This window comes from Rhyacophila brunnea, unplaced genomic scaffold (assembly GCF_057557595.1).
Source record: "Rhyacophila brunnea isolate RB1 unplaced genomic scaffold, BYU_Rbru_1.0 scaffold_14, whole genome shotgun sequence".
In the NCBI taxonomy this organism is placed as follows: Eukaryota; Metazoa; Arthropoda; class Insecta; order Trichoptera; family Rhyacophilidae; genus Rhyacophila; species Rhyacophila brunnea.
Genome location: NW_028232796.1, coordinates 20,422,765 through 20,440,422, shown reverse-complemented (window position 1 = coordinate 20,440,422; position 17,658 = coordinate 20,422,765). Strand labels below are relative to the sequence as shown.

The window sequence follows — 17,658 nt, the reverse complement described above, 5'->3', positions numbered from 1 at the left end:
GTTAAAGAGTATTTCTGAAACATATAATGAGATGATATAAAATATATGACCAAAAGCAGGGTAATGGATGGCCCGCGATGTATGAATGGTAACGTATTCCCTGAATAATGGGAAGAGGGCTGCTTTCCGTGTGATGTTGTAACAAGATTTATGTCTACAGTGTGGAAAATATGCGATAAACTTATATACGTGTAAAGAATAATAAGTCATTTTCAATAGTTACGTCAGTACATAATATGCAGTAAAGTTTGTTGTTGTAAACGAAACGCGCATTCAATATAGGTAATATTTTAAAATATTTGGGTGGGTTAGTGTTTTAGTCATTAATTCATAGAGCAAAATTGTTTTCCAAAGGCTTAGTCTATGGGAACTGGATTTTACAGTTCTATGGTATTAATTTAATTTGTGGCGTCCATTATGAAGTTGTGGTACTCGGGTTTTGACTCTAGGTAATAGAAAATTCACATGTTTTATTTAATATGTGCTTCGGGCCAGAGAATGAACGTAAATGTTAAGAAAGTTGTTACATTTCTCATAAATAACTGCTACTAACTTTCGTGAGGCTCCAAAGATCCACATCGGATTGTAGAGCCGGTAGGACTTATAGGCATTTCAAAATATACCTATGCAATATATTATTACTTAATAAAAATGTACATTATTATTATTATTATTAAATAATATATCGTCACGTCAATACTACAACTAGATAACTCTGAATTGGTCATTATTGGGAAAATGAAATTTAAACTTTACTTGATTAACATAAATCTATAATTATTATTTAAAATATAAATAAAAAATTGTGACTGTCTAATTGGGAACAATTAAATAATGTTCATCTCTATGAAAAAATATTGGAGATATATTATTATTTAATGCATTTAAGGTAATTTAACTAATATTTTTAATCACAAAATTAATACAGTTCCCATTAACTTCTGACTTCCCTAGTTTTATCATTTTGTAGAGAAGAAAATGTAGAATCATATTCAATAGCTATTTAAAAAACAGTGAAAATCAAGTTATCTAGTTGTAGTATTGAAGTGACGATATTATGAACGTTACAATATAGCATTTCAAAAATACATAATATCAAACTATTTTCATTTTGCATTGGAGCAGATCTGTATTGAGCTCAACGTGGTTGACATAGAAAAAATAACTCTTACTTTTTGGAATTTGTTCAATTGCGTGGATTTAGTTATGTTTCTAATGATAATAATAATTCTATTTTTGTATAGTGCCACATTTTCCAATACGACAGTCACCCTACAAAAACGTTCCCGGCATAACTGGCTAGGAGGGGTATCACGTTTTGGCGGGAGTTGATATAAATGCAGAGCGAGAGGGAAATACGCGTCTGTTACTTGCGCTAGTCAACCGTAGGAAGTAATAACGTAACTGCATGTTCACGAAATTACTCAATTAATTAGTTTTCGGCTAAGTGAATCAGTTCTTTTATTGTACTCATCGTGTTGGAATCTGCAGAAATGAAAACCTTGACACTCACGGTAAGCGAATAATTATTATTCATGATAATTCAACTTTCCCCTCAGCAATATAGGAAATGAAAATTACAAATTTAACTATTGTTAACATATTATTTGATAGAGGAAGTTCTTAAAATAGTGCATAGTAGCTATGTTGATCTACTGAATTCATTTATAGGATTGAACTTATTTCAAACTTGCATAATGGCTGTACAACGTATTATTTATTAATACTTAAAAACTTAAAAATAATTTCATAAATCTTGAAACATCAAAAAAATGACAATAATTAAGTATATTAGTAGTTAAAAGCTTTGGTTTACTTTGTATGTACAATTTTATTTAGCATAACGTCGATTTTACGAACCCCAGCATGATTAACGTTGAATCTAAATTTATGTAATACATTTAGTAAAATGTTTGACGAAATGTTAGCTATATTACGAATTTAATTAACTATTTTTTCATCATTATAGATAACTAATAGGTACCCAAATTAAATTATTCATTGTTTATTTTGTTTTGTATAATAACAACTGAATTATTTAATATATTTTGCAATAGGTTACAATTCAAGATGATTTTTTTAATTGTGTCATGAGTAAAAGTTTTTGAAATATTTATTTCAACAATGAAGTGGTATTTTACGATAAAAAGTGGTTTTTCACGTATATTGTGTATATATTATATTAGCCAATTGTTTTGACATATAAATTAATCGATTATAATTGGTAATAAGGTAATTATGAGTGGAACATGTTCTACATTCCGAATTATATCATTTAAAAAAAATATATGTAATGAATTTCAAAATTATATTTCTTCTGAAAGGATTGTCCACACACAAGTGACAACATCATAAAAACGACACCTCGGATTGACTCGATAATTAAATCTCATAAATAGTATTGAAATCAAGCTGTCTTACTGTAATAAACCATTTAAATAAATTAATGGTAAAATAAATTTATGATAATTATAATTAGATTATCGAAGTATTTTTAGACCTTTTCTCTTTGTGTATAGGTATATAGGTGCGGCTTGATGTTGTAAATTTAAAAATTATTATTATAAAACAACAAGTACCTACGTAATAAAAGTTTTTGGGTGATCAAATAAACTGAATATAAGTAGACATTTATTCTAGGTACCTATATTATATAATATATATATATATATAGACAAATACAAACTTCTGACTAACCTAGTATTATAATATTATTGAGAAGTAAATGTAGAATCATATTATTCAATATGTATCTATCTCAAAAACAGTGAACATTAAGTTATCTAGTTGTAATAGGTATTGAGGTGACGATATATATTTAGATTTTAGTTTATATTTTCCACTTACATACACAAATTGTCAATAATTATTGTCTTTGCAACTGCTTGATAGCAATTAAAAAAAATACTGGTTTACTGCAGTTAATTTATTAAAAAATTTACATAATATAGCACAATAACAAAAAAATATTGTGACAGATTTCTTGAAAGTGACTCTGGTAATGGACATAACATACGACAATGGTCTGTTAATGGTTAACCAGTTATTTGCTTAATTATATAATTTTATATACCAGTATAATACTGGTTTGTAACAGAAATTTAACAATGTCTAGTTGCAATACTTTATAAGTATGTTGCTTTCAATAATTATCATTTTATTTTATCATGCACACGCATTGCTTATTATACCATATTTTATATTTACGAGTTCGCAAAAAACTTTTCATGATTTTAATAATTACAATAAAATATTAAATTATTTCACATATTTTAATAATATTCAGGACTGGTTTCGACTACTTCAATGGTATATTGTCAACTGATACAAACTATGCAATATTACAGTTTAATATTATCCGCATCTTCAATATTCATGATCTTACCCAATCTTCAAAACGTGGCGAAGACTTTGTATCCATTTTTAAAACATACGTTTTTGTTTATGAAAATGAATCATAATAATAGGAAAGAATTAATAATTTACGAATATTTATAAAGCAGCAGGGGTCGAATTGAAGATGGGTGAGTCACTACCTATAGGGAAAACCGGTTTGCCATACTAAACCACCCCGGTTCTCAATGTTTCTGCATAATAGATACTTTTTTTTTTTTTTTTTTTGTGATTTTACCGAGGCTTTGACTGCGACTCGCTGTCATATCGCCTCTTCTCTTCTAGAAGGGGATCCTTCGATCAGGTCCTCACTCCTATTCTGTTAAATGGCTTTATAATTATTTTGTCTAGCTCTTCCGTCTTTCTTTCTTTCTTCTTTAGACGCCAGTGTTTTATGCACCAGAATCGCTCTCCTCCGTATCCATCCCTTCTGTATTTTCGATACATCGTGTAATCATTGAATTTCAGATAGTCTAATTCAGACCTCAGCCAAGTCTCTGAGATTAATGCTATTGAAATTTTTTGTCTTATTAAGTAGAGTTCTATATCATCCTTTTTTTGCTTCATACTTCTGGCATTCCATTGTAAAATCCTAATTTGTTTTTTATTATCCATTTTGCTCCAGAACCTCCCCTAGAATTTCCTTTAAGTGTCCTTCTTTGAATTGTTTGCATACCCAGTCCACTGCTTTAATTATTAGTTGTTTAATGATCTGCTGCCAGTCTCCCCCTTTCAGCAAGACTTTCATAATTTCTCCCATCGCGTTAACCTCTGTCTTCCCCTTTGAATTTTTCTTATTTTTTGTAGGCTTTACGCTACTACCTGTAGATATTATTGTTGAGCCTGAAGCTTCTACCACCGCTTCTTCTTTCTTTTTGTTTTCCTTAGTTTTTTGAATTGTTTCGCTTTCATCTCTTCCTACGATTTTTTTTGTTTTAATATGTCAGCATAGCTATTATTTAACATATTTTTTTTTGCTTCCTTGAAAGGTATGTTCATTTTTTTCATTGCTTCTTTGCAATTCTTTTCCTCTTGCCACTTTGGGCATTTTTGGCTGTTTGCCGCGTGGTTACCTTTGCAATTGATGCACGTAATTTCCTCATTTTTTTCGCAGGTTTTGTGGTTTTCACCACACTTAGGGCACGTTTCTACTGTACGCCCGCAATTGTTCGCGATATGCCCATATCTCCAGCATTTGTAGCATTGCATAACCCTGAATACATACGGTTCTACAGCAAAAGAGACTCCATATATGTAAATTGTTCTCGGCAATATTTTCTCCCCAAATTTAATACTGACTGACGAGGTCTTTGTCAGCTCTCCTGTATCACCTTTTCTTGTCAACCTCTTAAGGTTGATTACTTTTGCATCACTTTTGATTTCCATTTGCAGTTCTTGGAGGTCCATATCAATATCGACTTTTCTTATTACTCCATAAGAGCAGGAGTCATTCTCTTTGGTCACAAAACCGAGATCTTTGAGTTCTCCAGCTTGTTTCACTTTATCTGCTTCTTTTTCGTCTTCTACTTGGATGTACGTCTTTAAATTTTTATTGTAAATTTTCTGTACTTTTACTCCTGCCTTATGCAGCATCTGCGCTATTTTCAATTTTAATGGAATTTTACTTCCCGTCGCTATCATGACGATGTTTTGGTTTCCCTTTGGAGTGACCCCAGAGTCTCTTCTGGGTTTTTTTCCAGAGGTCACCGTCTGCCATTCTTCTTCTTTTTCTCCAACCACTTCCTCTTCATCATCGTTTCTTTTCTTCTTCGTTTTTTTGGTTTCATTCACTTCCATCGTGGTGTTTTCCATTTTATTGCTTTTGCCGTTCACGCGGTCTTGGAATTCGCGCAACAGTGTGAACAAAAAACAGTGTGGACAACCCCTCGCTTCACAGCGTTTGACGCACTCCCCGCACAAAGTGCACTATCCGTGCAACAATAAATATTTTTCACTTTTTCTCAAGCACTGGCACTGTTTGTCAAAATCACATGGGACCACACATGTTGAGTTTATTGTCAAATTCATTTACAAACAATATTATTTTTGTTGTATCCCGTATTTATAACCGTTCGCGAGTAACCAGGCGAATAGCGTCCCGAATACGCAAGCGAAGTTGTACAACCTCAGTCCACCGCTGTTGGCTTCCGACTGATAATAGATACTGATAAAACACTATGAAAATATTTTTAGCAAACATTTTTTTTTTTTGAGTCGGTTTAATTAAACGCTTTTGGCCTATTTGTTTAAAAATACGAGAAACAAACTAAATGATCACATTTTTCTTTATTCATTAGACGTTTCCATGGTCTCGAAACACTGTCGTTGCTTACATTTTAAGTAGGTATCTTAATCTCAAATCTTTTTATCTCAGTTTGACCAAAATGTTGTTTGAACTTATAATGTTTAAATGCATATTTCCGTCACCATATTACGTTGACGTAGCGGTTCCTAAAATGTATCATTTCGAGCACTGAAAGTGTGAAATATAATTTAATCAAGAAAGTGGTTCATAAAATATTAGTAGGTGGATATGTACTATTTTTTATTCAAGTATACCTACTGTTCAGTATAGCACTGTACGTTTGGTCGCGGGTTTGAATTTCACTCGTTGCATCAAATTCAGATGTAGTTTTTTTGAAATAATAAGTTTTAAGCAATGGTGCGATGACCAAATTGTTTGACAATCAATCTTCTTAAAAGCCCTTAGAATACTTTAACCTATACGTATAGGTAGTATTTTTTTTTTTTAATTTTTCAAGTATTGGTCTATAATGTAAAGATTTTATTTAGGTACCGATATCTTATACGTAATTTCACAAGTAAGAACTGTTTTTATTGATTTCCAGTTTCTAATAAATATTAAATTGTGGTTTTGACCATAAATGCGTACTTATGTAAATTAGTTCTAGAGTGTAAAATATATTTTTTTCACATAAGTAACTACTCGAGCAAACTATCTGAAGTTATTGAAGTATTTTCTCCGCTTATAATCATAAAAACTTACACAATAATTAATTCAGACACGTCACGTTAAAATGCAGCTGTCAAAAATATTATTAATTAGAATAATTTGTTATTATTGAATTACAGATTTGCCATACTTAATAAATTTAAAAAATATTTATAAACTATAAACTAGGTAATCATAGTAGAAAATCAGATTTCTCATGGAATCAATAACGACTTACCTGTATAAGGTGTGTCAGTTTAAATAAAAAAATATTTAGATATTTCTCACACCTGACCTTGAAACATTAAGAAAAATCGTCTCCGGTAAATAATATTATTAGTATATTATTTTCGTGCCATAGTGGGAATACTGTCACATTTAGACAGTTACTAATTAAAAAAAAATGAGCTTCTGGTGATTTATCACTTAGCCAATTGATTTTTTTTCTAATAGGCATGTTTTTCTGATGTTTTTAAAATGTAGTATTTATTTAATTTTATAGCTATCCAGTATTGAATAACAAAAATATGTATAATTATTCAATGTCTTAATAATATTCAAATATCTTAATAAAATTGGTTAATACCTGACGCCAACTATAATCATAACACTTCGGATATGTACCTAACTTAAGTAGTTAATAGATTTAACTCGCATGAGGCATAAGCGGAACGGTAGCTTAAAAAATAAGAGCACTCACCCGGTCATGTGAATTCGAATTCCATTCGGTTCAACTATTTAAGATTTTTCAAGATTATGTTTTTTACTACAGTGCATTTAAGTGGATTAAATCAGTTCTTATGTTACTTCAAACCAATATTCAGTTATCTTCTAAATTATTGACTTAATATAATAAAACGCAAATTTTTGTAGTACCTTTCCCACTTTTAATAAAAAATCTGGACCGGTTAAGTCCGTCTCAGAGGGAAATTTTCAACTAAATAATTTTTATAAAACAGACATTTATCAAAACAAATTCAAAAGGTGACACAAATAATCAACCAATACATTGAATTATTCATCAAAATTCATCAGATATATTTTTTCAATAAAATTAAATCAAAATGAATGAAATTGGCTATTAATATTTCATAATACATCAATCATTACACCAAATATTAGTACTAAAAAAGTTTGCGTTTTATTAAATTAAATTAATAATACAATGCATTTTTCCACCATGAATTGACGTTAACACAATAAAAGATATCTCCGAAATGTCATACAGTAACTAACTAGATACCTACATATCCCAAAGAGGTAATTATAGATAGATATAAGAATAACATATATATAATTATCTACATTAGATTAAGCATTATATTACAATTTTTCATTTTTTCATTTAATTGTTAGTTGTTACTGATTGCATTATGCAGAGAGAATTAATAATATAATAAGTTCCCAAAAACAGTATAAATCAAGTTATCTAATTACAGTAATGACTGAATACAATTAATTATCAACTGAAGAAAAGCGCAATTAAAGTTATCTCATACGCCACTGCAAAATATTTCGAGTTATGTAGATAATCTAGTTTTCAATATTGGCATTGTATACGGAGACATTAGAAATTGCCTAATTTTTGTTTTGAATAGAATTTCAACACAAATACACAAAATGAGAACAGTTTATGATATTCACGAGATTTGCAAATTTTTCCGTTGTATCGAAACGGATTATGAGATATTTGTGAACTGATTTTCGGAATTATCAGACGTGTTATGGGTGCAACAATTTTATAATACTACCGTTTGACCAGATAGATCTACGCTATTTTACGTTAAGTTTATACAACATATTTAATTAACGGTCATATTACGAATATTATTTCCAAACTAACAGCAATCAATATTAACTGAGAACATTGTGAAAATTTAATATTTGGTCGATGTTAAATGCCAATCATTTCAATTTGATATATCCAATGATTATTATTTTCATAGCAGTAATGATTGTTTTTACATATTATGTTGAGGACGTACACATATTCAATTTTCGGTATTGATAAATCTCACAATGAGTACGTAGATAGTCATTTTATTTACACACACACACACACACACACACACACACACACACACACACACACTAGGAATATAGATTTCTCAGTTATACTTCTCACGATAATGAAATCTGTGAATTGATTAAAAAATATGTTGTTTATTTGATTGTTCTATTTACCTTCATTATAAAGATAAAGTGTATTGTAGTGGATCAAACATTAAATGATGAAATAAAACGGTCCACTGACATTTTACAAAATATGCAATTTTGAAATAATTATATTTGTTTAGGTTATTATATTGTCTCTAGTGGAAAAATAAACCTTATTAATCAATGTGGGTGTTATCGTAGTGGTCGTTCTACCTTATTTCTAGATATAATATTCGAAGCAACATACAATAATATTTAAAAAAAAATATAATCGCATCTAAAGGGATTCCCACAACCATCGCAATCCGGACTTTATATGATTTATATTATGTTTCTATATATGTTTTATTATATACGTTTAATATAAAGCAACATATGTAGGTACGATTAGTAAATAAAGTTACATCGTTTTTCAATATTTATTTATATATTATGTAGACACCCCATTTTTTACACGTCCTGTACCTATATGGCTGCAACGGGTTTTTTTCTTAATAATTATTGATAATTTCACTATTAATAAATATGTACATGCATAATGAACGAATGGCTAACGACAATTTCTCGTAGGAGACTGGAGACTCATTTCCTAGACTTAGGTGCAACAATAGTATTTTGTACTTAGATAGTCTTCCAATATTCATTATATAAATATGACTCCTGTAATCAATTAAGATGAATAAAATGTATATAACTTGAAATCGTTTTATTTATATCAAACCAAGCTTCAATATTGCCACCATACTAGATGGATTCCGAGAATTCACATTTTATAACATTTTTTTGAAAACAGTAAATTTATTTTTGACTTTAAATAAAAAACCTTTTTCTTTTTAGCGTTATTAGATAGGTTTTTATTAAAACACTTAAAAATGTAAGCTATCAAATTGCAACCTACATATTTTTCCACCGGGTGCCTCTGGTAGGCGGTGCATTTACCTTAAATAAACTTTTGCCTGTATTTATAATGAGTCAATATTTTTTGTCTTAATTTTACAAAAACGTATCGTTAATAATTTCATTTTCTCATCCGCATATAAATGATCTGCATGACACCATTAATATTATTGTTTAAGAGCATTAAAAATAATACACCACTTTCTTAAAATAATAACGTAGACAAAGATTGGCTCTTCCGGAAACTTTACATCGTTAACTGGTAATAATTATTGAGTAAAACATCTTAATAGACCTATACATATTATTATCAGGAGTCGGATACTTGGTGGGTCAACCAATGTAGAGGTACCGGCCTATACATTTTTTTTTTTTTTTTTAATTTAAACACTATTTGTTTTTATGTACTTATTGTCATATTAATAAAAATTATATATTGACTCGGCCACAGAACAGATAATAAATAGAATTTCGGTAGGCTATAAATACCAATAAGTACAGTCAATTTTCACGCTGGGTTTTGAATGTGTGAGTGTCCTACGAAACTGAACCATGCATTATAGACGTACAATAGTGTATGTAATACACAAATATTAAATTAGCGTAAATGCATAAACCGAAAGCAGTTGTCAGTATTCGACGTATGACGTATTCTTGACACGTGTTTAAATTTATCCCGTATTCTTCCTTACTCGAGATCGGTTGCCTGTTTCTCTTTACCCGTTAGGTATTTCAGTTCACTGGACTTGGCCTATTTGGGTAACTTTTACCAATCGTCCACGATTTGTATTTTCTATGACAATACTTATTTATGTTAAAATGTTAGTTTCGTTAAATTGTTTCTTCGCTTGTATTTGAAAAAAATGTACTTATATAAATTCAATTCACGAATTTGCGTGATTCGTGGGTAATAAGATACGATCCTCAACCATTTTTAAAAATATATATTATGTACATCAGTTTGTTTTTATTAGATTGTTGTATTGCAGTTTTTTCAAACCAATATAATTATAGAATATTATATTCATTTATCTTTGTACCGAAATTGTAGGTATGACTAACTATTAGTGAACTAGTAAGTATTTGTTTTTTAAATTAATTTATTGTAAGTATATAAATAAATCATAAATATAAATGTTTTATTGAATAAACATTTTTTTTACAAAATCAGAAACATATCTAAGTACATATTTAAGACAAATGTTTTATGTGCGTACTTTTGTTAAACTGAGAGGCTAGTAATAAGTAAAAGGCAAGGATTAGCTTGAATATTTTAAAATTAATATTGTTGAAACAAGTTTGAAGTTACATCAATTAGGTAACATCATAAATATATTAAAAAAAAAAAACATTCTGGGTCAAAGTTAAACCAATCCATCAAATTATCCAAATACGTACATAGTAAATACGTTTGTTTTTATTTTGTTTGTAATTTACAATAAATTATTATTAATGTATTACTTACTATTAATTAGTCGAAATAGTTTTTACCTAACATGTTAATTATTATTGTAAATGTAACAAAAACTCGATAATATCAAACGTACCTATATTGTACGCTACAGTATCATAGCGGTATACATGCGTTTTGTACATTCACATTTTAGCTATTTCAAGTTTAATGAAGCGAGACATTTATTATTTCCAACATAGATAAGCAAAGTAGGTAAATAATCACTCACTTATTCCTTCGCGAGTCATGCAAGATCATGCAAGTGTTGCAATGAAACTTGACTTTCTAGCTCGAAAAATTTCGCTCGATAGGTTTTTCATCGCGGCAATGTGACATAACGTCCTCGGGTGAAACAAATCAAGTATTTTTATATTTACGACTGAAAAAGTGACACACAATTTAAACACCCAGTTAAATGTCGTGCGAAACGATTTTTGAAGGTTTCGAATTTGCATAAAACAAGATAAATTTGGCAATAAAAAGTGAGATACTACTTGTTTAAAAAAAATAAGTCTTCTATCCTTTTTTCACGACGCTGTACCTACTTGTTAGTAGACGATTTTTTTTGCGAAATATTTAAATGAATAATAAACCTATGACATCTCTTTGACATTTTTAATATTGCACCTACCATTAGATTAAATTGAATGGTAGCTTGAACATTTTGAGGCATTTTCGAAACGTATAATATTATTACAAACAACCATTATTTTACTTAATTTCTATAACGGTGATTACATAGTAATCACGTCACCTGCTTTCACGTGCTGCCACTGCGACAAATTTATTCTATGGTTTCGTTATTCTGCATAATATTTTGAATATGTTCACTATCTCTATAAATTAAATAATGAGAGTGTCAACTCTAATGTATTATTATTTTGAATTACTATTCATTATTAATGCTAATATCAATTAATTTTAACAGTTTAAAGGTTCAAATAGACTATATGACGATCGGGCACATTTATGCTAAGAGCGATTTAGTGTCTATGATCAAATCTATGCCATTCCGACATTTATACATACATATTGTATGACAGCTATGACATCGTATTTACACTCTGTGACACCCTATGACGCAGGACGCCAACATAAGAAACGGGTTTTTCGACATATATATGACCGATCGTCATAGAGTGTATTTGAAGCATTACGTGTGTGTACGTTAAAATTACTTGCGATATTGCATACATAGATAATATTTTGAACATAACCTAACTAGCAGACCATAGATAATAGACGTAAACACCAGATATAGATAATAATTTTATAGAAGATCCAAAGAACCACTAAAAACAAAGAATACGTGATTTTGACACGGGTCCAAAATGTGTAGTCCTGTAGAAAATAGAAAAAACGTTCACTGACTATCACGGTTCATGATGTAGCGCGATACGCATGAGGTGACCTCATTATTCCTCTGGCGAATTTGGCAGATTTTGCTAACTGACAATGTTCATTTACTAAGATACTAAGAAAAACGACTTCACACATTTTTTCACGTAGCGTCAGCTTACCCTGACAGAACATGACAGCACGTAACATGATGATAATGTATTTGAAGCATTAATAATATTTTCTATTGGTAACTGTTTTACTCTCTAAGCAGTTTTTAAATTATGAATGTTCAATAAAGAATATTAGATGGTCTGAATTATTAATCTGATATCAAAACTAATATATTATAGTCTCATTTCATTATTGTTTATAATAAGCGAACTACAGTTCGTTTAAATTTAACTGGACTTGGTTGACTGAACGAAAATGTACCTACTGTATTAAATTACTAAATCTCAAATTGACATTCCTTTCTTCGCGTAGTTATGAGAGATTGGACCCTATATACACCTACTTACGCAGTCGATATAGTTGTGTTGGTATCGATTGCATGCAATAATGACATAATTATTATTCGTATTTAGGTAAGTATTTAGAATTCTTTACTACCGGGTGAATGTGCTTTTTCTACGTGGGCAGTTTTACAAATAGATACGATAACGTGACTACATTAATTTAAAACTAAACCAGCGTAATTTACTGTTCAGGTATTTATGTCGTATTTGCATAAAATATTTTTGTGTATTCGTTTAGTTTGATATTCAATTCAGTTTTATTAATAGAATACAAAATTGATTTATAATAATTACAAGATAAAAAGAACTTTTTATATAAGTACAACGTTTTTAAATTGTGTTGAACCATATAAACATGACTTGACTAGATTAAACGATCAAAAAATTTTGTACTTGACATATCATATTGATTTCCATAGTAACGCAGATATATATTAATATTAAAAAACAGAATTAACTGAAAATGAATTCAATTCTACTTAAAGATGGCTAAAAGTATTAAAAATGCATTGGCATCGTGTTCTGATATATTCTAAAAGTTTCAAATGTCTAGCTAGTCGGGAAGTTAGTTAAAAATCGATTGCAAGATTTGTACCGGACAAAGAACCACCGGACAAATAAGAATACGAGCTAAGAAAAAAGCGATGCAGGTAGAGAGTTATAAAAAATAGGTGCTCAAGTGCCCAATAATTGAGGAAAACGTTTTAAAAAAAATCACATTAACATGTTAAAAAGTAACATTTTAATTTAAAAAAATAATAAATGTTTTTGAAAAGCCTTCGTTTTAGGCACATGGGGCTGAGGAATTGACAGGTTTGGAAACCCCCCCCCCAACAAACTCCCATTGAATATTATGAATACAGCAATAATTACGCTACCAGGATTTTTACACCATCTTTGTTTTATTGAGTACGATTGTGAAAAATACGCATATTTATTTTGGAAATTTTCTTACTCTCTGACAAATATTACCTCGTCTGCATCATAGAAAACTATCACTATTAAAAAAAAATCATCTTAAACATAAATTGGGAGGAAAGGGGCTCAATTATTTCAATGAAGCAAAGTTGATTTAGTCTATTATATACATAACACAAAGTCATTTTGTATGAAATTTATTGTCATATGCCTGTATTAATTTATAAAAAAAAAACAGGAAACACTCATCTAACTATTATGTGCACCAACGTCTCGTGAGAGTAGGCAGGTGATGCGATGCTTTTAGGCATTTAATAAAGGACGGTGAATGAAGGAACAAATACAAATGTTACAACTTTTAAAAGGAGTGACAGATTTTCATGAAGCAGAAAATGCGATTGCTTTGTTAGAAAGTATCTACCGATATAATTGTTTACAAAATAACCGACACATACAATATTCTAGCAACATAACTTGACTATTTTATGCATTTTTTTTTCATTAGGGGCCTCTAAACATGTTACCTAAAACTACCGCTGTTTGAGAGTATGTTTCGTGGAAATGCTCTAACAGTCTAATCGTCTGTAGATGTGTATGAAATTCTTTCAAATTTTTTCCAATGAATTCGCATAGAATTTGAAATTAATTAAAATGGAAAGGGGCGGTATTTTAAATCTACATAAGAGCGGCTTTTGGCTGGCTATGTGAGGTACGCACATAGTTTCATTCCAGGCTTATGTCGTATTGACGTCATTGGCGTCGACTTCTGTATATACCCTCACAAATAACTCAGTTTTTGACATTGTAACATTTGGGCATTTGTTTAAATCAAATCTTCATGTATGGCTATTCATTTAGATAATATACGATATGGCTAAGCCAATCATAAATCAAATCGATGTACGTGTCATATTTGAAAATGTCGATAACTATAAAAACGTTCATATTTTTTGGTGTGTTTAACATTTTATCATTTTTTATGTTTATCATAAAGGTGTGGACTACTTACAACCATAAACAAAAAAAATCATTGATTCCAAGGATTTAATCAATTTATTTTATAAGTCTACCTATATTATTATTGCACATAAATAAATTTTGGCATTGACCAAAATATCATACTTATTTTTTTCGCCACCTGTTTGTTGTTTACACCTAATGACTGTTATTATTAATGAATATTTATTTCCTTGTGAAATTTCAAATGAAAACAACATTAAACTCTAAGTATTTCGAAATTATAATTAATTACGAAAAAAACACAATAACCTTTCTGTACTTACTTAAACACTAGCGCTGTTCTGTTGGAATCTTTTGTGCAAGTTGGTAATTCAATAGGTCAACGTTAAACCAGCACAAATTCATCAGTTATAAACAGATAGGCAGGTACCTACTAACTTACTATTAAAACCAGTTTAAACAAAGTCGTAGCACAACTCTTACATAAAGGTTTTTGTAATAAATATTCACATATGATTTTATTACATCACGATTGTACCTATATAGGCAATTATTGAAAAACTACAAAAAATACCAGATGAAAGTGCCACCTGTCAACACTATTGGATTTGGCTTGGTTCTGCATTTTTCAAACTACTGTGAGTTTATTTGTTTTCTTTCACGACTCGATTAAAATAAACGATTTCTTTACTATCGTGTAAATTTATTTTTCAAATTTAGAATCTGTTTTGACGAGTATCTTTTGTTTCACCTTACCTCATTTAATACGTTTTCTCAGTTTTGCTATTATACCCTACACACTTATATTTTCTCTTTTCATTTTATTTTTTATCTTTTTCTTTCATGCTACATCTTAGAGTAGGATTTGTCCTTATTTACAAGAATGCTTCATTGACTTATATCCCTTACTAATCCTCTCCAGTTTCTTCACATAGTCAATCCACCCCATACATGATGGTCTCCAGCTAGATCGCTTCCGATGGGGTACCCTATTGTCTGTCATTCAATACATCGCAGGCTATCTGCCTTATAAAATCAATGGTGTGGTATTCCATAGATATTAATATATTTATGTATACAGCTCATATTTAATTTTTCTTCTATTAACCCTATTTTATACTTAATATTTTTTTCGGATGAGTTAGGCTAACGTCGATTTTATTTGACGCAGATGACGCAATCGATCTGTCACAAGATTTAAAAGAGGGCTCAACCGTTCAAATAGTCATATAATCATTAAATTAGGTATACTAAATCTTAAAAAATGGGCACTTTTCTCAAGTTGAGTATGTAAAATATTACACACAGTATTACAAAATCCCTGCCAACAATATCAAAGGGGCCCATAACGTAACCATTCAAACAGATACACAATAAATAAACCACTTTTATTATTATTTGTCGTCATCGTCATAATTATATTTAGCTACAGGATATAATTCTAGGAAAAGAGATACGTATATTGTTGATTTTACTAGGTACCTACCTTCGTTTGGTGGTTGGAATTTATAGTTATTATTTTATATTTTTTCGTGGAGAGGGTCAATTTCCTCCGGTACGCATAATAATATAATCAATAGTGTCATTATGACTGCTATTTTGGCATATTCAAGTATGGAACGAAACTCTAATTTATAATAATAAGCTTTTCAGACATAACTCGCTAAGATTAATTTACTGTCGCGCGGAAAATTATTTCAACGATCGGTACAGCGCCAAACCTAACAACCCCGTGCTTCATTTACTTGCATTTACTTGCAATTTACATTACACTGGTGATAGAATAATTATTCTCAAAATTACCTGTACATGAGATTAAATAATAATATAGCCTTACACTATGGTACCAGAATTAGATACCTCTAGGTTGTATATACATTTATTATCGTCCCACCTATTTATAATCGAATACTTGGAACAGACGTATTAATAGCGGTTTACTAAAATTATAACAACCTGTTTTCAATAGTTGGGATGGTGATAAGAATTTCTGCATTATCGACCTTAAAACACCTTTCATCTGATGACCTTGCCACATGACCTCGTGTAACTGAATTTTGCCATTTTTTACCGGCACAAAATAATCTGAACACGTATCGATTTCCTACTGTCACAATAATATTGCCAATGGTGGTCAAAATACCTACTTTTATTCAACGATTTTTTTGTATCAATGATAAAATATTTAATTTAATTTCACACAAACACTGTAGGTTTTTTCTCAAAATAAATCGATATATTCGAATTTGGTCTAGACTGGTCTTCAGACATTATATGACTCTCAATTAAAAAATGTCGTATGCGTCACAATTTTCTTTACACTTCAATCCACAATAAGATATGCGAGTTGATGAAAGAGTTGGGTAGTGTATGACGTAAAAGTTGACGAAATACTATAATTGCGACAAATTTTAACTATTGGCCTTTTTAATACTTCCCCATAAGCGCTCTCCATTTTGAGTAACGGTGGGCGATCGGTTTTTGTATTCTAAATTAAAGTATTTATTACTTTAAAAACTAACCGACGTCACGGATTACTCCAATATTTTCTCCTGTAACTTACTTGAACTTGCTAATAATTTTGTCTTACTTTTTTCGAAAACGATTTTTTCTATGGGCTATATTTTCTCATGATGTTTTCAGAATTATGTATATTCAATAATTAGAATGATACATTCTTAAATCTTGTGAATTATTCGTTGAATAAAAGAATACTTACTTAATGTTATCTTTGGGCCACTCTACAGATGGTACACTTATATGAAGCGATAAAAAAATGCTATCACATATATTATAGAATTTTTCGTAAGAAGCAGTAAGAGCCGATTTTATTTCTGAGATATACAGTCCTAAAGCCGAATATTCTAAGAGCCCTTGCCTTTGAAACATTTGTTTATTCATCATTTATCTCCATCCGTCTTTTTCGACCCCGACCCACTATGTTAACATTACATCTTAACATGTCTCGTAAAATAAAATTACATATTGTATATATTATGTTTATATACATACATATATCGGTCATGATATAATTATTTGGATACTTGTCTCCGAGACTGATTTCAAGGGGA

The 17,658-nt window shown here is 30.0% G+C and overlaps 1 protein-coding gene across 1 annotated transcript in view; it reads left to right on the top strand.

Moving 5' to 3' along the window:
* The first annotated feature begins 1,361 nt into the window (after window positions 1-1,361).
* Window positions 1,362-17,658, top strand: part of LOC147075693 (uncharacterized) — a 37,758-nt gene continuing 21,461 nt past the window's right edge. The window contains exon 1 of the mRNA XM_085941798.1: window positions 1,362-1,514. Coding sequence (XP_085797924.1) covers window positions 1,494-1,514 — 21 coding nt within the window. The 5' untranslated portion in view covers window positions 1,362-1,493. The remainder of the gene's footprint in view (window positions 1,515-17,658) is intronic.